The sequence below is a fragment of the Conger conger genome, chromosome 17 (assembly GCF_963514075.1).
Source record: "Conger conger chromosome 17, fConCon1.1, whole genome shotgun sequence".
In the NCBI taxonomy this organism is placed as follows: domain Eukaryota; kingdom Metazoa; phylum Chordata; class Actinopteri; order Anguilliformes; family Congridae; genus Conger; species Conger conger.
This window is the reverse complement of record NC_083776.1, coordinates 37,763,028-37,785,527: the sequence shown is the minus strand read 5'-3', so window position 1 is coordinate 37,785,527 and position 22,500 is coordinate 37,763,028. Positions and strand designations below refer to the sequence as shown.

General features: G+C 50.9%; 1 protein-coding gene across 1 annotated transcript in view; it reads left to right on the top strand.

Moving 5' to 3' along the window:
• The window catches only part of LOC133116444 (activin receptor type-2A-like), a 55,513-nt gene that overhangs the window by 26,575 nt on the left and 6,438 nt on the right, over nucleotides 1–22,500 (top strand). The window contains exons 4-8 of the mRNA XM_061225969.1: nucleotides 5,289–5,437; nucleotides 15,196–15,339; nucleotides 18,010–18,153; nucleotides 19,242–19,387; nucleotides 20,306–20,420. Coding sequence (XP_061081953.1) covers nucleotides 5,289–5,437; nucleotides 15,196–15,339; nucleotides 18,010–18,153; nucleotides 19,242–19,387; nucleotides 20,306–20,420 — 698 coding nt within the window. The remainder of the gene's footprint in view (nucleotides 1–5,288; nucleotides 5,438–15,195; nucleotides 15,340–18,009; nucleotides 18,154–19,241; nucleotides 19,388–20,305; nucleotides 20,421–22,500) is intronic.

Sequence of the window (22,500 nt, the reverse complement as noted above, 5' to 3'; positions counted from 1 at the left end):
AAACATTAACGTTGTGAGACTTTTGTTTTGGTGAGGGGGGATAGTGTGCTTCTGATCCCGGGGGCCCATGTCGGGTCAGCCCCCCCTCAGTGTGTCCCTGTCAGCCTTGCTGGGGAGTGCAGCCTGATACAGCACAGCCTGAGCTCGACTGCTTTCGGGTGTGTGTGTGTGTGTATGTGTGTGTGTGTGTGTATGGGTGTGTGTGTGTGTGCCAGGGACATGTCTGTGTGTGTGTCTGTGTGTGTGTGGTGTGTGTCAGGGACATGTCTGTGTGTGTGTGTGTGTGTGTGTGCGTGTGTGTGTCAGGGACATGTCTGTGTGTGTGTCTGTGTGTGTGTGCTGTGTGTGTCAGGGACATGTCTGAGGTGTAGGCTAATTCATTGCCAGATTCCCCCTCCACACTGCCAGCTCTACCTGGACCCCAGCCTATTTGCATCATAGTCCTCACGTTGCCAAAACGACTGATTAGGCTTTCCCTGATTCCTCGCCTTGGCCTGTTTGACAAACTCTGATGGTTTAATGTCTCCTGCACGGTTGTGGAGTGGGTGGGTGGGGGGAGGTTGGAACAGTTTATGGATCAGTAAATGATTAAATGTCTCGCTATGGAAACCGTGGGATACCCTGAAGTGATACTCCGGGAGCGGCAGTTTTATGTCCTTCATCTCGTTTCTCAGCAGAGTAACGATTAGAGCGGGTTTGAATATGAAAGTGCAGTCTCGCTGCTGTAACTGCAGGTAGACGAGCGGCACTTCTCCACCTCCTCTGTTCCACGGGTCCTTCTGTTCCTCAGCCGTGCGATATGCAGTACCTGCCTCTACTTCTGTCTCTGACGGGTCCCTCCCAGCTGTACCTGCCTCTACTTCCGTCTCTGACGGGTCCCTCCCAGCTGTACCTGCCTCTACTTCCGTCTCTGACGGGTCCCTCCCAGCTGTACCTGCCTCTACTTCTGTCTCTGACGGGTCCCTCCCAGCTGTACCTGCCTCTACTTCTGTCTCTGACGGGTCCCTCCCAGCTGTACCTGCCTCTACTTCTGTCTCTGACAGATCCCTCCCAGCTGTACCTGCCTCTACTTCCGTCTCTGACGGATCCCTCCCAGCTGTACCTGCCTCTACTTCCGTCTCTGACGGGTCCCTCCCAGCTGTACCTGCCTCTACTTCCGTCTCTGACGGGTCCCTCCCAGCTGTACCTGCCTCTACTTCCGTCTCTGACGGGTCCCTCCCAGCTGTACCTGCCTCTACTTCTGTCTCTGACAGATCCCTCCCAGCTGTACCTGCCTCTACTTCCGTCTCTGACGGATCCCTCCCAGCTGTACCTGCCTCTACTTCCGTCTCTGACGGGTCCCTCCCAGCTGTACCTGCCTCTACTTCTGTCTCTGACGGATCCCTCCCAGCTGTACCTGCCTCTACTTCCGTCTCTGACGGGTCCATCCCAGCTGTACCTGCCTCTACTTCTGTCTCTGACGGGTCCCTCCCAGCTGTACCTGCCTCTACTTCCGTCTCTGACGGGTCCCTCCCAGCTGTTTCTGAACACACACCGTTAGCCTCTGAGCGCTACGCGGCGAAGGCGGTCCAGGGGGAGAGCAGTCTTCTGAACGCTGGGTTTCACTGCACACACATTCAAGGGAAACGTTCTGACCCGTCCTCATTCACTGCACTGCTGGGAAATCCAGCTTTGGCTTGGAAATGGAGCTGGTCAGTAGCTGGTCTAGCAGGGTATGAGCTGGTCATTAGCTGGTCATGAAGCTGGTCTAGCAGGGTATGAGCTGGTCAATCATCTAGTGCTGGTAGCTTGGCTGAGACCAGCTACCAACTGTTTCAAAACATAGCTGGTGTGTGGTGAGCGTTCTGGTGCCAAATGGCAGCTGTGTATCACCCAGTTGGGTGCTACACATTGGTGGTGGTTGAGGCGAGTTTCCCACTCATCACTGTAAGCGCTTTGAGTGTCTAGAAAAGCGCTATATAAATGTGATGATTTATCTATCTATCTATCTATCGATAGCTTGAGCTGGTCAAACCATGCCAAGCTGGGAGCTGGTCTGAACTGGTCAATCTGGTATTTCAAAACCTAGTTGAGTTGTTTTTTTCAGCAGGGTGCACACACATTCATACGGGAAGCATTGTGACCTGTCCTCATTGGTTCATCTGGAATGGCGAGGCAAACTGCGCCAGGTGCCAGGGTGTGTGTCACACGGGTGTGTTAGAGAGATTGATGTCACAATGACAATAAAAGTGCAATGCATTCATGCAGCCCTGCCCAGGAGAGCACTGAAACCGCAAAACCTGCAGTCAGGGTCATCTCAGGGTTGAGCACCGTGTTTCGCACCCATTGTTTTTGGAAGGGTTTGTGTTCCAGGTTAAAGGTCACAGAATATGCTGTCATTTCAGCTAATTTCCTTCCATCGTAATTCAAGCCTCTATATTCATAAAGATCTGGGTACCCAAGGTATGCTAAAGAAAGATGAAGATTAAATGGCCTTGGAGAAGGACATCTCGCCAGGAAATATGCAGTGATTTTTTTTTTCCTCGCTGTCCACCACAGACAGGTAGGGATCCACACCCACGCGCACACAGCGGACGTGTGACTGTTCGTTGAACATCGGCGGCCGTGGTGCCGCTTTCAGTGCAGGGAGAGCGGAGCGGAGCTGAGCAGAGAGCATCATGAAGATGAAGTGTTTGGGGGAGTTCTCTCTCCTCACACCTGTCCCACATCCTGACAACCCCCTTTCCACTGTGGCCGTACATCATTCTGGAATGTAATTAAACTAGCACACAAAACCAAAAATAGATGCCATTTTGGGCTTTAGTATTTAAAATTCCTGTTCTGTGAACACAGAGAGCAGTCTCTGGAGAGGTTTCTCCTGACTGTGACGTTGAATAGCTTTACACATATTACCCATACTACCCACTGCCTCTGAATACAGCACTATGAGTCCCATACTACCCACTGCCTCTGAATACAGCACTATGAGTCCCATACTACCCACTGCCTCTGAATACAGCACTATGAGTCCCATACTACCCACTGCCTCTGAATACAGCACTATGAGTCCCATACTACCCACTGCCTCTGAATACAGCACTATGAGTCCCATACTACCCACTGCCTCTGAATACAGCACTATGAGTCCCATACTACCCACTGCCTCTGAATACAGCACTATGAGTCCCATACTACCCACTGCCTCTGAATACAGCACTATGAGTCCCATACTACCCACTGCCTCTGAATACAGCACTATGAGTCCCATACTACCCACTGCCTCTGAATACAGCACTATGAGTCCCATACTACCCACTGCCTCTGAATACAGCACTATGAGACACAAATTGTGCACAAGTGTGTGTGTGTGTGCACTATGACTGTGTAAATGGACGCAGTGCCCCCGTGTGTGTGTGTGTGTGTGTGTGTGTGTGTGTGTAAATGGACGCAGTGCCCGTGTGTGTGATGTGTGTGTTCATGTAAATGGACGCAGTGTCGTGTGTGTGTGTGTGTGTATGAGTATGTGTGTGAGTGTGTGTGTGTGTGTGTGTGTGTGTGTGTGTGTAAATAGATGCAGTGCCTGTGTGTGTGTGTGTGTGTGTAAATGGACACAGTGCCCGTGTGTGTGTGTGTGTGTGTGTGTGTGTGTGTAAATGGAAGCAGTGCCGTGTGTGTGTGTGTGTGTGTGTGTGTGTGTAAATGGAAGCAGTGCCGTGTGTGTGTGTTTGTGTGTGTGTGTGTGTGTAAATGGACGCAGTAGTGAGAGAGTGTGAGAGTGTGAGAGTGTGAGAGAGAGAGAGTGTGAGAGTGAGAGATTGTGAGAGAGTGAGAGAGTGTGAGTGACTGTGAGTGACTGTGAGTGCGTGCGTTGTGGGGCTGAATTAATGCGCTTGGTTACACTCGACACAGGCCATTTGGCAGCTCCCAAAAAATGACCGAAAATGAAAATGTAAAAAGTGAAAGTCGATGCCTTCTCTGCCAGTTCACTGATCCGGTTAGGCCTAGCAGCAAAGGCAAGAGTGGGGTATATTTCAAGACCGGAGCTCACTCAATCCTCAGAATTGTTTTGCTGTACTGTACAAGAACCAGCAGCACTGTGGCACAAATCACTGCATGGCAGATATAATCTGCTTTTGTATCTGCTGTAGCAGGAAGCTGCGTTCCCCCGGCTCGAGGGCCTTCATGATAAGGGTGTTTGTGGCTGAATAGAGGCTGCTGTGCTCCTCGCAAAATGGCTGTGCTTTCCTCTGCTCCTTTGTCTTGAGTTTGCTTCCATACAAGCGTAACGTGGTATCTACAAAACACCTGGATTGACCTGATTTCACTCTTGCCTCTATTTCTCTTTCTCTCGCTCTTGTTCTCTCCCTCTCCCCTTCGCTCTCGCTCTCCCTCTCTTTCTCTCCCCTTGACTTCAGTACTCTCACTCTCCTATCTCTCTTATTTTTCCCCCCTTGTATGCATTTGTTTTTGTTGTTGTTTGTTGTCTTTTTAGTTTTTAGCTGTTTTTACTATCTCCGCTCGAGGCTCTCCAAACATAAAGACGTAAAAAAGGGACGTTGAAAGTCTCTCTCTCTCGGAATTCAGCTGTGCTTCTATGGCAGCCAGTACAGCATATAAAACATGCTAACGCACAAGCGACTATGAGTTGTATACTGCATAACATACAGACATGCCTTACTAATAAAACTCAAGATTTAATCAAATGGATTGTCACTCAGATTGAAATTCTTCATTGGCCTGACCATACAGTTGCCAGTGCAGTCATTTGCATGAGATACAGATCATGCATAACAGCATTAGATACAGATCATGCATAACAACATAAGATACAGATCATGCATAACAACATTAGGTACAGGATACACGGTGACTGACTGTGTTGCTCTCATTGGCCCCAGGCTTGATGAGTCTTATTGGAGGAGCAGATTTATGTCTTTATCACTCCTTAGAAATGCTAGTGGGACCTGCTAAGATTCCTAGTTTTTGTTTAGCTTTTTGTGGCTTGGGATGGAATGAAATGAAATCATTTGAAAACGTCATTGAATAAGAATATGAATTAAAATGTGGTGTATATGCTCTGGCATAACAGATAACTAAATACAACAACAGTAAAATAAATGAATAGCATGCAGTTGAGCTACATGGTGGATCCGCCCCCCGCCCCCCCCCCCCCCCCCCCCCCCCAACCTTTATTGAATTGAGTTTTTTAGGAAATCAAACGGTGAAAGTTGATGTTACTGCTGGTGAAGCTTGTGATGCAATGACCTGTGCTGCCTTGTGATTGGGTGATGTTTGTGCCCTGTGCGCAGCGCCCCCCGAGGCCCCGAGCCCCCCCCTGTTCAGCACCCTGCTGTACTCCCTGGTGCCCATCATGGGCCTCACCGCCGTGCTGCTCTTTTCCTTCTGGATGTACCGCCACCACAAGCTGCCCTACCCGCCTGTGCTGCTGCCCACCCAGGTCAGTGTGTGTGTGTTAGTTACCCGCTACCCTGATGAGTGTGTGTTTGTGTGTGTGCGAGTGTGTGCGAGTGTGTGCGAGAGTGGTGCTTGCTTGTGTGTGTGTGTGTTAGTTACCCGCTACCCTGGTGAGTGTGTGTTTGTGTGTTTGTGTGCTTTGTGCCTTGTGTTATCGGCCATGTTATCTGGAAGTTCTGCATCAAGCACTTTCCCCGGAACACGCTGATTACATTTGGCTGGGTCTGTGCCTGCTGGCTCCAGCTCGTCTTTCTGTTGGGATCGGACAGCAGATCTCGGCATGAACTGCCCTTCCTAAAACTGCACATTAAGATGGCTGCTCATTCGTTCTGGTCGGTTTGGTTGAGTCTTTAAACAGCTCCTTTCCTGGTTGGAGGAGGGGAGGGGTGGGGTACACTGAGGAAGACACTAAGACAGTAGAGCCCCAGTGACAAGCATGGTGATGACTACTCAGTAGTGTGCGCTCAGTAGTGTGCGCTCAGTAGTGTGCGCTCAGTGTGCACTCAGTAGTGTGCGCTCAGTAGAGTGCGCTCAGTAGTGTGCGCTCAGTGTGCGCTCAGTAGTGTGCGCTCAGTAGTGTGCGCTCAGTAGTGTGCGCTCAGTAGTGTGCCCTCAGTAGTGTGCGCTCAGTAGTGTGCGCTCAGTAGTGTGCACTCAGTAGTGTCCCCTCAGTAGTGTGTACTCAGTAGTGTGTACTCAGTAGTGTGCACTCAGTAGTGTGCGCTCAGTGTGTACTCAGTAGTGTGCGCTCAGTAGTGTGCGCTCAGTAGTGTGCGCTCAGTAGTGTGCGCTCAGTGTGCGCTCAGTAGTGTGCGCTCAGTAGTGTGCGCTCAGTGTGCACTCAGTAGTGTGCGCTCAGTAGTGTGCGCTCAGTAGTGTGCGCTCAGTGTGCGCTCAGTAGTGTGCGCTCAGTAGTGTGCGCTCAGTAGTGTGCACTCAGTAGTGTGCCCTCAGTAGTGTGCCCTCAGTAGTGTGCGCTCAGTAGTGTGCGCTCAGTAGTGTGCCCTCAGTAGTGTGCGCTCAGTAGTGTGCGCTCAGTAGTGTGCCCTCAGTAGTGTGTACTCAGTAGTGTGTACTCAGTAGTGTGCACTCAGTAGGGTGTACTCAGTAGTGTGCACTCAGTAGGGTGTACTCAGTAGTGTGCGCTCAGTAGTGTGCGCTCAGTAGTGTGCACTCAGTAGTGTTTTATTTCCAGACCTCACTTGAGTATAGCGTGCCTCACATGCATCTTTTACATAAAATGTAAATCAGGAGTATATTGGAGATGTTTACGTTTACTTGCGCTTCTGCTGGGTCAGCATTACTCAAGTTGTTATCTGAAGCTGGTTAAGCAGCCGAACAGCCTGCCTGTTTCACAGGCAGACACACAGCCCTGCGTTTGTATCACTCTCAGCCTAAGAAACGCTCTTTCACCAAGGGTACGTCTGAGAGAGGCTACGGTCAGTATGTGGTTTAAAACACTCAGTGACCACATTATTAGACTTGTACAGCAGCATGTTAATGCAAATATTTAATCAGCTAATCCTGTGGCTGCAACTCAGTTCATGGAAGCATGCAGACATGGACAAGAGGTTCCGTTGTTGTTCAGACCATGCATCAGAATAGGGAAGAAATGTGATCTTAGTGACCTTGACTGTAGCATTATTGTTGGTAACAGACAAGGTGGTTTCAGTGTCAGTGAGGTCTCAGTATGTGGTTTATATGAGGTGTGTTAGCGGTTAGCGGTTGGGTCTCAGTATGTGGTTTATATGAGGTGTGTTAGCAGTTAGCGGTTGGGTCTCAGTATGTGGTTTATATGAGGTGTGTTAGCGGTTAGCGGTTGGGTCTCAGTATGTGGTTTATATGAGGTGTGTTAGTGGTTAGCGGTTGGGTCTCAGTATGTGGTTTATATGAGGTGTGTTAGTGGTTAGCGGTTGGGTCTCAGCATGTGGTTTATATGAGGTGTGTTAGTGGTTAGCGGTTGGGTCTCAGTATGTGGTTTATGAGGTGTGTTTGCGGTTAGCGGTTGGGTCTCAGTATGTGGTTTATATGAGGTGTGTTCGCAGTTAGCGGTTGGGTCTCAGTATGTGGTTTATGTGAGGTGTGTTAGCGGTTAGCGGTTGAGTCTCAGTATGTGGTTTATGAGGTGTGTTAGCGGTTAGCGGTTGAGTCTCAGTATGTGGTTTATGAGGTGTGTTAGCGGTTAGCGGTTGGGTCTCAGTATGTGGTTTATGAGGTGTGTTAGCAGTTAGCGGTTGGGTCTCAGTATGTGGTTTATGAGGTGTGTTAGCGGTTAGCAGTTAGTGGTTGTGTCTCAGTATGTGGTTTATATGAGGTGTGTTAGCGGTTAGCGGTTGGGTCTCAGTATGTGGTTTATGAGATGTGTTAGCGGTTGGGTCTCAGTATGTGGTTTATGAGGTGTGTTAGCAGTTAGCAGTTAGCGGTTGGTTCTCAGTATGTGGTTTATGTGAGGTGTGTTAGTGGTTGTGTCTCAGTATGTGGTTTATATGAGGTGTGTTAGCGGTTAGCGGTTGGGTCTCAGTATGTGGTTTATGAGATGTGTTAGCGGTTGGGTCTCAGTATGTGGTTTATGTGAGGTGTGTTAGCGGTTAGCGGTTGGGTCTCAGTATGTGGTTTATGTGAGGTGTGTTAGCGGTTAGCAGTTGGGTCTCAGTATGTGGTTTATGAGGTGTGTTAGCAGTTAGCGGGAGTGTGAAAGGCAAAGGAAGAGGAAGCGTACTCAGATAAATAATGCAGTCCCTCTCCTCCACTTTTAGCTGCTCGGCTATAAAAAGGCGGTTGGGATGCAGCGCCCAAGAACATCAGCGCTTAATAAATAATGTATCCGCTCCCAACACCACGGCTCATCGCATGCACGCCCCAGCCTTTGGCATTTCACCTCTCCTTGTGTCGGATTTGTTTACAGCTCCCATGAAATTATGACTCTATGGTTCCTGACTCTTGACTTTTGATGCATACTATTGTTTTATAATCAAAAATAGCTTAAGTCAGACTCTCGTGCAGCAGTTATTTCATACTGCCTCATCAAAGGCATCCGATCGCAAGTCTAAAAATAGAAACTGGAGCAGAACAGCTGTGGTGGGGATTTTTTTTGTTTGGAGGCTGCATTTTAAATGCATTTTTTTCCCTGTGCATTTGTAAGTGCTCTTGGATTGTTAACTGCACGTTTCCCATCGCGACTGTAATTGTCCCCAGTGAATCGATGCAGGGCGTGTAGACGGTGATGCACACGGTTGGCGTGCAGTGTTTTAACACGTGTGTGTTCGCGTGTAGGTGTGCGTGAGGGGGTCGGCCCAGGTCAGCCACCACTTGTGTTGTCATGGCGACCAGTGGCGTTTTCACAAACCGTCTGCTCCACACCTGAAAAGTGGGGGGCTTTAATGATGTGAAACCCTCACCCCTGTCAGATGTTCACTGCTAGTGCGAGTGACCGTCAGAGTTTACCTGTCATGCACTAGTTTAAATCTCTTAGATGAGTGTGTACATACACTGGCATCTCTTAACCCTTTCAGTCCCAAGCCCAATATGAAGTGGCTCCACCCAAATCACAAGGGCTTTTGGCTTTGATTGAGAAAATGTAAAAAAATGAGTATGATAGTATAGCAGTCATCTTGATTTGTTGATATGGTATGAGGTTGAGTGTGGCATATTGCACTCTTGGGACTGAAAGGGTAATATTGGTGCGTACGTTCAGCACAGAGAGACCGATCACAGTTCACGTGGGGTCGTGCGCTAGCCCCATTGTCACAGGGGCGCTGTGACCCTCCTGGGGACGCGTGCGGCGGGACAAACCTCCCTGATTTCTGTCCCCGAAAGTTGCCTCTCAAACGCAGCTCCGCGGGCCTAATTAAATGGCTCAATTGGGCGGAGTGAGTTCCGCGTTAGCCGAGCCGCCCCATTAATCCTCATTAAGTCATTCAGGCTCACCCGGCCCCCCCCCCCCCCCTCACCTGGGTCAGGCTCGCCCCGGTCCTGCTCGCCCGCAGCCCAGTCGCACGCAGGCACGGTTAGCGCACGCAGGCACGGTTAGCGCACACAGGCACGGTTAGCGCACGCAGGCACGGTTAGCGCACGCAGGCACGGTTAGCGCACGCAGGCACGGTTAGCGCACGCAGGCACGGTTAGCGCACGCAGGCACGGTTAGCGCACGCAGGCACGGTTAGCGCACGCAGGCACGGTTAGCGCACGCAGGCACGGTTAGCGCACGCAGGCACGGTTAGCGCACAGGCACGGTTAGCGCACAGGCACGGTTAGCGCACGCAGGCACGGTTAGCGCACGCAGGCACGGTTAGCGCACAGGCACGGTTAGCGCACGCAGGCACGGTTAGCGCACGCAGGCACGGTTAGCGCACAGGCACGGTTAGCGCACACAGGCACGGTTAGCGCACAGGCACGGTTAGCGCACGCAGGCACGGTTAGCGTACGCAGGCACGGTTAGCGCAGCGCAGGCACGGTTAGCGCACGCAGGCACGGTTAGCGCACGCAGGCACGGTTAGCGCACGCAGGCACGGTTAGCGCACGCAGGCACGGTTAGCGCAGCGCAGGCACGGTTAGCGCACAGGCACGGTTAGCGCACAGGCACGGTTAGCGCACGCAGGCACGGTTAGCGCACAGGCACGGTTAGCGCACACAGGCACGGTTAGCGCACAGGCACGGTTAGCGCACACAGGCATGGTTAGCGCACAGGCACGGTTAGCGCACACAGGCACGGTTAGCACACGCAGGCATGGTTAGCGCACAGGCACGGTTAGCGCACGCAGGCACGGTTAGCGCACAGGCACGGTTAGCGCACGCAGGCACGGTTAGCGCACAGGCACGGTTAGCGCACACAGGCACGGTTAGCGCACGCAGGCACGGTTAGCGCAGCGCAGGCACGGTTAGCGCACGCAGGCACGGTTAGCGCACGCAGGCACGGTTAGCGCACGCAGGCACGGTTAGCGCACGCAGGCACGGTTAGCGCACACAGGCACGGTTAGCGCACACAGGCACGGTTAGCGCACACAGGCACGGTTAGCGCACAGGCACGGTTAGCACACAGGCACGGTTAGCGCACACATGCACGGTTAGCGCACACAGGCACGGTTAGCGCGCACAGGCACGGTTAGCGCACGCAGGCACGGTTAGCGCACGCAGGCACGGTTAGCGCGCCCAGGCACGGTTAGCGCACGCAGGCACGGTTAGCGCACGCAGGCACGGTTAGCGCACGCAGGCACGGTTAGCGCACGCAGGCACGGTTAGCGCACAGGCACGGTTAGCGCACACAGGCACGGTTAGCGCACACAGGCACGGTTAGCGCACGCAGGCACGGTTAGCGCAGCGCAGGCACGGTTAGCGCACACAGGCACGGTTAGCGCAGCGCAGGCACGGTTAGCGCACAGGCACGGTTAGCGCTGCGCAGGCACGGTTAGCGCACAGGCACGGTTAGCGCACGCAGGCACGGTTAGCTCATACAAGCACGGTTAGCGCACAGGCACGGTTAGCACACACAGGCACGGTTAGCTCATACAAGCACGGTTAGCGCAGCGCAGGCACGGTTAGCGCGCGCAGCAGACGATAACGCAGTTTGTCAGGGAGATAATGGCACCGGCAGGACAGCTTACAAAGTGAACCAAGTGTCTCCGCCCGCACCTCTTTTTCTCTGGTCCGAGCCTGCTCCTCTGGGGCCACGGCTCCCGAACCGAACTGCCACTGAGCCTAACAGGACACCGCCGGTCTAAATAGCGGACCAATATCCCACTACGTCAGCTGCGAGGTGTGGCCTTGTGGGAATTCAGATAATGCAGACATGGTGATGTACAGCACTGTGTGTGCTTTATACGCTAGTATCCCAGCATGCAACCTCCACCCCTGTGTGAGAACCATTCCGATCTCTTCTGTGCAGGGCCGTAACAGTACTTTAGCTTGGCTGTCGATCTGTCACAGCATGTTAGTATGTTAGCATTTCTCCACTTTTACAGCAAGCTTTTTACAGTCGTGCTTTTTATGTGGTAAAGAAAGTCAGGACAGACAAAATGGCGTATGTGTGTCAGCTGTTGATGGAAAAGCTGAACTTACTCCAGATAAGGGCAGGATTATGCTGTTTGGTTTCCCCACCCTCTGTACCTTCCCTGGTCCCTGGCCACATGAGGGTCACCCTTCAGCCTGTGTGCTTCTTCTGTGCTGATCTGAGGTCAGTGCAGCTGCCGCTCCTCCAGTCCCAGACCACAGATTCCAGATCAGTCACCAGAGAGAACCCCACTTTGCAGGCTGTTTGTGGTGTCCATCTCACCCTCACTGGAAACAGTCATTTCTTCTGCTTCTTTCTCTCTTTCACTAGCACGCCTTTCATATAATGATTGAGGTAAGACATATTTATTTAAGTCTGCTACCTCTTGGTTTTGGGGGCGGTTTGCAAGCCTGGAACCCTGTCTGCTGCTTTTATTTTAAACCGTCCCCCCAAACCCTCATTTTCATTTACTTCAAGTTTGCATCCTGTATAATATTTTAAATGATTTTACGGTTTATTTATTTATCGGTTAATTATATGGTTTTCCTTCGCATGACTGTGCTTCCTCGTCCTACCGTTTAACAAACCACTTACCCCTCTCCTACAGAACCTGCAGTCCCCTACAGCTCTCCTGTAGAACCTGCAGTCCCCTCAGCTCCCCTGTAGAACCTGCAGTCCCCTACAGCTCCCCTACAGAACCTGCAGTCCCCTACAGCTCCCCTGTAGAACTTGCAGTCCCCTACAGCTCCCCTACAGAACCTGCAGTCCCCTACAGCTCTCCTGTAGAACCTGCAGTCCCCTACAGCTCTCCTGTAGAACCTGCAGTCCCCTACAGCTCTCCTGTAGAGCCTGCAATCTGAGCATGCCCCTCTCCAAAAGAACATGCAGTCCCTGAGCATGCGGCTCTCCTGTAGAACCTACAGTCTGCAAGCATGCAGCTCCCCTGTAGAACCTGCAGTCTGTGAACATGCAACTCACCTGTATAACCTGCAGTCCCTGACCATGAATATCTCCTGTAGAACCTGCAGTCTATGAGCATGCAGCTCTCCTGTAGAACCTGCAGTCTGAGCATGCTGCTCTCCTGTAGAACCTGCAGTCCAAGCATGGGGCTCTCCAAAATAACTTGCAGTCTATGAGCATGTGGCTCTCGTGTAGAACCTGCAGTCTGAGCATGCGGCTCTCCAAAGAACCTGGAGTCTGTGAACATGCAGCTCACCCGTAGAACCTGCAATCTGAGCATGCAGCTCACCTGTAGAACCTGCAATCTGTGAGCATGCAGCTCTCCTGTAGAACCTGCAATCTGAGCATGCAGCTCTCCTGTAGAACCTGCAATCTGTGAGCATGCAGCTCTCCTGTAGAACCTGCAGTCTGAGCATGCGGCTCTCCTGTAGAACCTGCAGTCTGTGAGCATGCAGCTCTCCTGTAGAACCTGCAGTCTGTGAGCATGCAGCTCTCCTGTAGAACCTGCAGTCTGTGAGCATGCGGCTCTCCTGTAGAACCTGCAGTCTGTGAGCATCTCGGAGCTGTGCACACATAGAAACACTCACACGCTCATTTTCATATCCTCCGCTGCACACCTTCAGACCCAAACGCCCCCTTAACATCCTTACATTGGACAATTGGCTGATCTCCAATTACATTTGGATGATGACGTATCATTCTCAACAGAAAATGTACCTCTCTGCTCTTTATGATGTATATACACTCACTGAGCCCTTTATTAGGAACACCTACTTATTTATGTGATTATCTAATCAGCCAACCATGTGGTTGGCACCTTGGCCCCTGCTCCCGACAGCCTTCCTCCTCTGTCTGAGTGCCTTCTCTCCGCCCTGCCTGTAGGCAGCGCCCTCCTGCTGAGCGGTTCCTGGCTCTGTGCTGCGGAGCGGTTCCTGGCTCTGTGCTGGGCTGCAGAGCGGTTCCTGGCTCTGTGCTGTGGAGCGGTTCCTGGCTCTGTGCTGTGGAGCGGTTCCTGGCTCTGTGCTGGGCTGCAGAGCGGTTCCTGGCTCTGGGCTGCAGAGCGGTTCCTGGCTCTGTGCTGCAGAGCGGTTCCTGGCTCTGTGCTGGGCTGCAGAGCGGTTCCTGGCTCTGTGCTGTGGAGCGGTTCCTGGCTCTGTGCTGTGGAGCGGTTCCTGGCTCTGTGCTGGGCTGCAGAGCGGTTCCTGGCTCTGGGCTGCAGAGCGGTTCCTGGCTCTGTGCTGTGGAGCGGTTCCTGGCTCTGTGCTGCAGAGCGGTTCCTGGCTCTGGGCTGCAGAGCGGTTCCTGGCTCTGTGCTGTGGAGCGGTTCCTGGCTCTGTGAGTGTGCTTGTAGCACGGTGTGTGGCTTCGTTTTCTCATTGAAGAACAATGTAAACGTCCAGACGTCCTGATTTCATTTTCATCCATTCACTCCCATTTCGGTGGAACAAAAGTCATTTGACAGTTGGCTTCTCAACTGTTTTTGTGTTGTCTGGTGTATTCAATCACTTCTTTTGTGCAGTTCTGTTAAATACACTATTGCTGGTGACAGCTCATGCACAGCTGATGGAAGTTCAGATGACTGTACTAGCTTGTGCCTCTACAGTCATGGTTACACAGTAGAAGGAAGGGGCCACATGGACAAAAAATGGCCTCTCTGATTGCATGTGAAACTAGTTGCTCAGATTCAGGTGCTCCACGGAAAATAAAAATTGCTGGATGAGTGGGTCTCCACTTCAGTCTCCTCGTAGTTGCCTCTGAAATACCACGCCACAGATTTGCTCAAACGGCAAACATCTCTTTGCATGGCTAGAGCTCCAGTCTAGTTGCGGGGGAGGAGAGTTTGGAGAGGTGCTTGAAATGTGAAAAGTCTCTTGAAGTGAGGTGGTTGTCGGAAGCAGAGCTGATGAGTGGTAATGTAACAGGCAGTTACATTCCCACTCCATAGGTAATGTACCCATAGGGCCTCATGAAAGCCTGACCACTGGCCAAAGTGTGGATAACTATGGACACTGACCACTGGCCAAAGTGTGGATAACTATGGACACTGACCACTGGCCAAAGTGTGGATAACTATGGACACTGACCACTGGCCAAAGTGTGGATAACTATGGACACTGACCACTGGCCAAAGTGTGGATAACTATGGACACTGACCACTGGCCAAAGTGTGGATAACTATGGACACTGACCACTGGCCAAAGTGTGGATAACTATGGACACTGACCACTGGCCAAAGTGTGGATAACTATGGACACTGACCACTGGCCAAAGTGTGGATAACTATGGACACTGACCACTGGCCAAAGTGTGGATAACTATGGACACTGACACCACAACAAAATGGACAACCTTATGGAGCAATATACACCTGTATAACATTTTGTCTTTCAAAAATAATTCAATGAAAGGTCCTAAATAAACATACTATACATTTTACATAACATTTTAGTAATTTGGCAGAATAGTTAAAAACGGTTAAAAAATCCATGACACCTGTCACAAACAGCTAGCCTTAACTACAAACACTGAGTGACAGGCCTGTGTGTGGGTAACTATGGACACTGACTGACAGGCCTGTGTGTGGGTAACTATGGACACTGACTGACAGGCCTGTGTGTGGGTAACTATGGACACTGACTGACAGGCCTGTGTGTGGGTAACTATGGACACTGACTGACAGGCGAGTGTGGATAACTATGGACACTGACCATCAGACCCACATCTTGACCCCTGCTAATTTCGTGCCTTCTGTGCGTGGCATGTTCCTCCCTGATGGGCGTTTGCTTGCCTTCCAGGACCCCAGCCCCACTCCGCCCTCCCCCATCCTGGGACAGAAGCCGCTACAGTTGCTGGAGGTCAAAGCCAGGGGGCGCTTCGGTTGTGTGTGGAAAGCACAGCTGCTCAACGAGTACGTGGCTGTCAAGATATTCCCCATTCAGGTATCAGCACTTTCTCTATCTCTCTCTCTGTATTGTGTATGTGTGTGTATGCATGTACGTGTGTGAGCATGAAATGTGTGTCTGTGCATGGTGTATGCGTGGTGCTTGTGTGTACATGCATGGCTGCGTGTGTGTGCCTGTGTGGTGTCTGTGTGTGGTGACTGTGCGTGCACATGCATGCCTGCGTGTGCGTGTGTGTGTGTGGTGTGTGTGTGCTTGCACACGCATGCCTGCGTGTGTGTGTGTGTGTGTGTGTGTGGTGTGTGTGCGTGCACATGCATGCCTGCGTTGGTGTGTGGTGTGTGTGCGTGCACATGCATGCCTGCGTTGGTGTGTGGTGTGTGTGCGTGCACATGCATGCCTGCGTGTGTGTGGGGTGTGTGCGTGCACATGCATGCCTCTGTGTGTGTGTGTGTATGTGTGTGTATGGGGTGTGTGTGCGTGCACATGCATGCCTGTGTGTGTGTGGTGTGTGTGAGTGCACATGCATGCCTGCGTGTGTGTGTGTGTGTGCGTGCACATGCATGCCTGCGTGTGTGTGGGGTGTGTGCGTGCACATGCATGCCTCTGTGTGTGTGGGGGGGATGTGTGTGCACACGCATGCCTGTGTGTGTGTGTGTGTGTCACAATGTGCTGCTTCTCTGTGTGTCCATCACTCAGGTAAACACCTCACACTACAGCTCAATCTAGAGCTAAATGAATTTACTGCTCAAATGTCTCTAATCAAGTGTGTTAAATCATCTTGTGTGATGTCTTGTGTTAAGGAGGAGCATTACCAGTGCCATTAGGCAGGCTAAAATAGTCAAATCAGTCAGACTGCTGTTTTCTTTAAAGCTGCCGTTTGGTAAATATCAGTAAACAAAATGATTATGTTTGTCAGGTGCTTTTCTGTTTGGGGAAATCCCAAGGGCTGAGAGGCTCGGGGGGGACATTTGTAAGACATTTTAACATGCCTTCATCCTCTGGTTTCACACAGAGTGAGCAGCAGCCTTTCTGTATTCTGTGCTCCTGCTGTGCCCTGTGGTCTCTCAGCTCAGCTGAGCTCAGATGTACAGTAACAATGACACCGAAAAGCAAAATATAATCTCTTATAGTTAATTACCAATTGTATGTGTTGTAGATGTAGAATTTGATTATATTATATGAAATATATGATTTAATTATATTTCTTCTGTATATTTATTGTAGTTAAATTTTGTATTGCCTCTGTGTTGTGTTTGTGATGCCAGTGTATGCTTTGGTAATGTGAGTGTACCCTTGCCATGCCGATAAAGGTTATTTGAATTTTAATATAACCACACTGCACTGACCGCAGGGTCAGGCTAACACAGTTGGTTTTACAAATTCCTGATATGCAATGATTAGAAAATGAGTCATTCTCTGTAGCAAGCAACCACAAAGCTCAAGAGAACAGGTCGTACGGCACTACGCCATCAGCAATGTGATCCATATCACTTGATTTTAGCCTTAAGATGGCCGCCTCCACAAAATGTGGGGAAGCTGGAGTGTTGTTTGCGGTTGAGCCTGCAGGAGGCTCTCCAAACCCCTCTGGATGATGCCTCTGGGTGATGTGGGTGATGTGGGTGATGTCATCTGAGTGATGTGGGTGATGTGGGTGATGTCCTCTAGGTGATGTGGGTGATGTGGGTGATGTCATCTGAGTGATGTGGGTGATGTCCTCTGGGTGATGTGGGTGATGTCCTGTGGGTGATGTCCTCTGGATGATGTGGGTGATGTGGGTGATGTGGGTGATGTGGGTGATGTCCTCTGGATGATGTGGGTGATGTGGGTGATGTGGGTGATGTGGGTGATGTCCTCTGGATGATGTGGGTGATGTGGGTGATGTGGGTGATGTCCTCTGGGTGATGTGGGTGATGTGGGTGATGTCCTGTGGGTGATGTGGGTGATGTCCTGTGGGTGATGTGGGTGATGTCCTCTGGGTGATGTGGGTGATGTCCTCTGGGTGATGTCCTCTGGGTGATGTGGGTGATGTGGGTGATGTCCTCTGGGTGATGTGGGTGATGTCCTCTGAGTGATGTGGGTGATGTCCTGTGGGTGATGTCCTCTGGGTGATTTGGGTGATGTGGGTGATGTCCTCTGGGTGATGTGGGTGATGTCCTCTGGGTGATGTCCTCTGGGTGATGTCCTCTGGATGATGTCCTCTGGGTGATGTGGGTGATGTGGGTGATGTCCTCTGGGTGATGTGGGTGATGTCCTGTGGGTGATGTCCTCTGGATGATGTCCTCTGGATGATGTGGGTGATGTGGGTGATGTGGGTGATGTCCTCTGGATGATGTGGGTGATGTGGGTGATGTCCTCTGGATGATGTGGGTGATGTGGGTGATGTGGGTGATGTCCTGTGGGTGATGTCCTCTGGATGATGTTCTCTGGGTGATGTCCTCTGGGTGATGTGGGTGATGTGGGTGATGTCCTCTGGGTGATGTGGGTGATGTCCTGTGGGTGATGTTCTCTGGGTGATGTCCTCTGGGTGATGTGGGTGATGTCCTCTGGGTGATGTGGGTGATGTCCTCTGGGTGATGTCCTGTGGGTGATGTGGGTGATGTCCTCTGAGTGATGTGGGTGATGTGGGTGATGTCCTGTGGGTGATGTGGGTGATGTCCTCTGGGTGATGTCCTCTGGCTGACGTCCTAACGCCCTGTCACTCCTCAGGACAAGCAGTCATGGCAGAACGAGTACGAGGTGTACTCTCTGAGCGGGATGAAGCACGAGAACCTGCTGCATTTCCTCTGCGCAGAGAAGAGGGGCACCAACATGGACGTGGAGCTGTGGCTCATCACCGCCTACCACGAGAAGGTAACCACTGAACCCCTCCCCAAATCACCACTTACCACGAGAAGGTAACCACTGAACCCCTCCCCAAATCACCACTTACCATGAGAAGGTAACACTGAACCCCTCCCCAAATCACCGCCTACCATGAGAAGGTAACACTGAACCCCTCCCCCAATCACCGCTTACCACGAGAAGGTAAACACTGAACATCTCTCCAAATCACCACTTACCATGAGAAGGTAACTACTGAACATCTCCCCAAATCACCACTTACCACGAGAAGGTAACCACTGAACCCCTCCCCAAATCACCACTTACCACGAGAAGGTAACCACTGAACATCTCCCCAAATCACCACTTACCATGAGAAGGTAACTACTGAACCCCTCCCCAAATCACCATTTACCACAGGAAAGTAACCACTGAACCCCTCCCCAAATCACCACTTACCACGAGAAGGTAACCACTGAACATCTCCCCAAATCACCACTTACCACGGGAAGGTAACCACTGAACATCTCCCCAAATCACCACTTACCATGAGAAGGTAACCACTGAACCCCTCCACAAATTACCACTTACCACGTGAAGGCAACCACTGAACCCCTCCACAAATTACCACTTACCACAAGAAGGTAACCACTGAACATCTCTCCAAATCACCACTTGCCACGAAAAGGTAACCAGTGAGCCCCTACCCCATTCAGTCAGGGGTCAGTGTCCCTGCAGACCGGCAGGCTCCAAACACATTCCTCAGCAGGACTTTTATCTCACTCCAGACAATGTGTAGGAAATGCCTGCATTTCTCTGGGAACCGATCATGAGGTCATAATTGCTGCACTCTCGTAATAACGCTGCCTGGACCAATGGGACTGCTGTGTGATGTAATGCTCGTCAGTGCATGAAGAATTTTCCGCGGCAGGAAATAGGTGCTCCTGAAAACACCTCATTTTCCTCGGCAGCCCTGACAGGTGAACCCTTGCATGGTGTTGCCCTCCAGTGGTCAAGAGGGGTTACTACAGGCCCATTTTAGTTCATGGTCACAAACCGGGCTGCACGTGCTGTGTACGGTTTTACTTCCTGGTCTGAGTAAGCTGAATTTCCCACAGGGCTCCCTGACCGATTACCTGAAGGCCAACGTGGTCTCCTGGAACGAGCTGTGCCACATCTCCCAGACCATGGCGCGGGGACTGGCCTACCTGCACGAGGACATTCCCGGCCTGCAGGACGGCCACAAGCCTGCCATCGCCCACAGGTGCGTTTCCATTGGCTGGTTCACAGCCTCGGCCCGCTCCCCGCTGTCAGACGCCATCGTTCCCCTGCCTCTCCCCCCTTGCCCCCCCATGGCGAGCTGCATTATTAAAGGGTCTCTCTGGGGGGCGTTGGCACTAATGTCGCCTGACAGCGCTTCATTATGGATGACAAATTGTGTTCACCTCCCAACTTGTCCCCAAAGCCCCACCTCCTCCCTGAGTGCGTATCCCGCTCGCTGACACGCTTACCCTGGCCTACTTCCTGTGTCCTCTCCCTCTAGCTCTCAAACACAGTCCCACTCTCTCCCTCACACTCTCACACACACTCTCACTCACTCTCTCTCTTACACTCACACACACACTCCCACACACAGTCCCACTCTCTCTCTCTCACTCTCACACACACTCTCTCACTCTCACACACACTCACTGTCTCTCTCACACTCTCATACACACACTCTCACTCTCTCGCTCTCACACACTCAGTGTCTCTCTCTCACTCTCACACACACACTCTCACTCACTCTCACACTCTCACACACACTCTCTCCCTCTTGCTCTCTCACACTCCACACACACACACATTCTCTCGCTCTCACACACTCACACTCACTCTCACGCTCTCCCTCTCACTCTCACACACACTCTCACTTGCGCTCACTCTCACGCACACACACACTCCCTATCTCTCCCTTCCGCTCACTCTCACGCACACACACACACTCCCTATCTCTCCCTTCCACTCTCTCGCACTCTCTCTCTCATACACTCTCACTCTCGTTCTCTCACACTCTCTTGCTCTCTCACACACACTCTCACACTCTCACACACTCTCACTCTCACACACTCTCACTCTCATTCTCACACACTCTCCCTCTCGCTCACTGTTCCTCTCTCTCTCTCTGTCTCTCTCTCTCCAGGGACATCAAGAGTAAGAATATTCTTCTGAAGAACAACCTGACTGCCTGTATTGCCGACTTTGGCCTGGCCCTGAAGTTTGAGGCAGGGAAGTCTGCCGGAGACACACATGGACAGGTGAGGGCCACTGCATCCTAAACATTATTCAGTGAGTTTACCAACCTCGTAAACAGGATTCAGTGAGTTTACCAACCTGTTAAACAGGATTCAGTGAGTTTACCAGCCTGTTAAACATGATTCAGTGAGTTTACCAACCTGTTAAACAGGATTCAGTGAGTTTACCAGCCTGTTAAACAGGATTCAGTGAGTTTACTAGCCTGTTGAAAATGATTCAGTGAGTTTACCAGCCTGTTAAACAGGATTCAGTGAGTTTACTAGCCTGTTGAAAATGATTCAGTGAGTTTACTAGCCTGTTGAAAATGATTCAGTGAGTTTACTAGCCTGTTGAAAATGATTCAGTGAGTTTACCAACCTGTTAAACAGGATTTGGTGAGTTTACCATCCTGTAAATGTTGCTGTATGTGGTGTAATGGGAATGTGGATGTGTGTGGTGTAATGGGAATGTTGCTGTATGTGGTGTAATGGGAATGTGGATGTGTGTGGTGTAATGGGATTGTTGCTGTGTGTGGTGTAAAGGGAATGTGGATGTGTGTGGTGTAATGGGATTGTTGCTGTGTGTGGTGTAATGGGATTGTTGATGTGTGTGGTGTAATGGGATTGTTGCTGTGTGTGGTGTAATGGGAATGTGGATGTGTGTGGTGTAAAGGGAATGTGGATGTGTGTGGTGTAATGGGAATGTGGATGTGTGTGGTGTAATGGGATTGTTGCTGTATGTGGTGTAAAGGGAATGTGGATGTGTGTGGTGTAAAGGGAATGTGGATGTGTGTGGTGTAAAGGGAATGTGGATGTGTGTGGTGTAAAGGGAATGTGGATGTGTGTGGTGTAAAGGGAATGTGGATGTGTGTGGTGTAAAGGGAATGTGGATGTGTGTGGTGTAAAGGAAATGTGGATGTGTGTGGTGTAAAGGGAATGTTGCTGTGTGTGGTGTAATGGGAATGTGGATGTGTGTGGTGTAATGGGAATGTGGATGTGTGTGGTGTAATGGGATTGTTGCTGTGTGTGGTGTAATGGGAATGTTGCTGTGTGTGGTGTAATGGGAATGTGGATGTGTGTGGTGTAAAGGGAATGTGGATGTGTGTGGTGTAAAGGGAATGTAGATGTGTGTGGTGTAAAGGGAATGTGGATGTGTGTGGTGTAATGGGATTGTTGCTGTGTGTGGTGTAATGGGAATGTGGATGTGTGTGGTGTAATGGGAATGTGGATGTGTGTGGTGTAATGGGATTGTTGCTGTGTGTGGTGTAATGGGAATGTGGATGTGTGTGGTGTAATGGGAATGTGGATGTGTGTGGTGTAAAGGGAATGTGGATGTGTGTGGTGTAATGGGAATGTGGATGTGTGTGGTGTAATGGGATTGTGGATGTGTGTGGTGTAATGGGAATGTGGATGTGTGTGGTGTAATGGGAATGTGGATGTGTGTGGTGTAATGGGAATGTGGATGTGTGTGGTGTAATGGGAATGTGGATGTGTGTGGTGTAATGGGATTGTTGCTGTGTGTGGTGTAAAGGGAATGTGGATGTGTGTGGTGTAATGGGAATGTGGATGTGTGTGGTGTAATGGGAATGTGGATGTGTGTGGTGTAATGGGATTGTTGCTGTGTGTGGTGTAAAGGGAATGTGGATGTGTGTGGTGTAATGGGAATGTGGATGTGTGTGGTGTAATGGGAATGTTGCTGTGTGTGGTGTAATGGGAATGTGGATGTGTGTGGTGTAATGGGAATGTGGATGTGTGTGGTGTAATGGGATTGTTGATGTGTGTGGTGTAATGGGAATGTGGATGTGTGTGGTGTAATGGGAATGTTGCTGTGTGTGGTGTAATGGGAATGTGGATGTGTGTGGTGTAATGGGATTGTGGATGTGTGTGGTGTAAAGGGATTGTGGATGTGTGTGGTGTAAAGGGATTGTGGATGTGTGTGGTGTAAAGGGATTGTGGATGTGTGTGGTGTAAAGGGATTGTGGATGTGTGTGGTGTAAAGGGATTGTGGATGTGTGTGGTGTAATGGGAATGTTGCTGTGTGTGGTGTAAAGGGAATGTTGCTGTGTGTGGTGTAATGGGAATGTTGCTGTGTGTGGTGTAATGG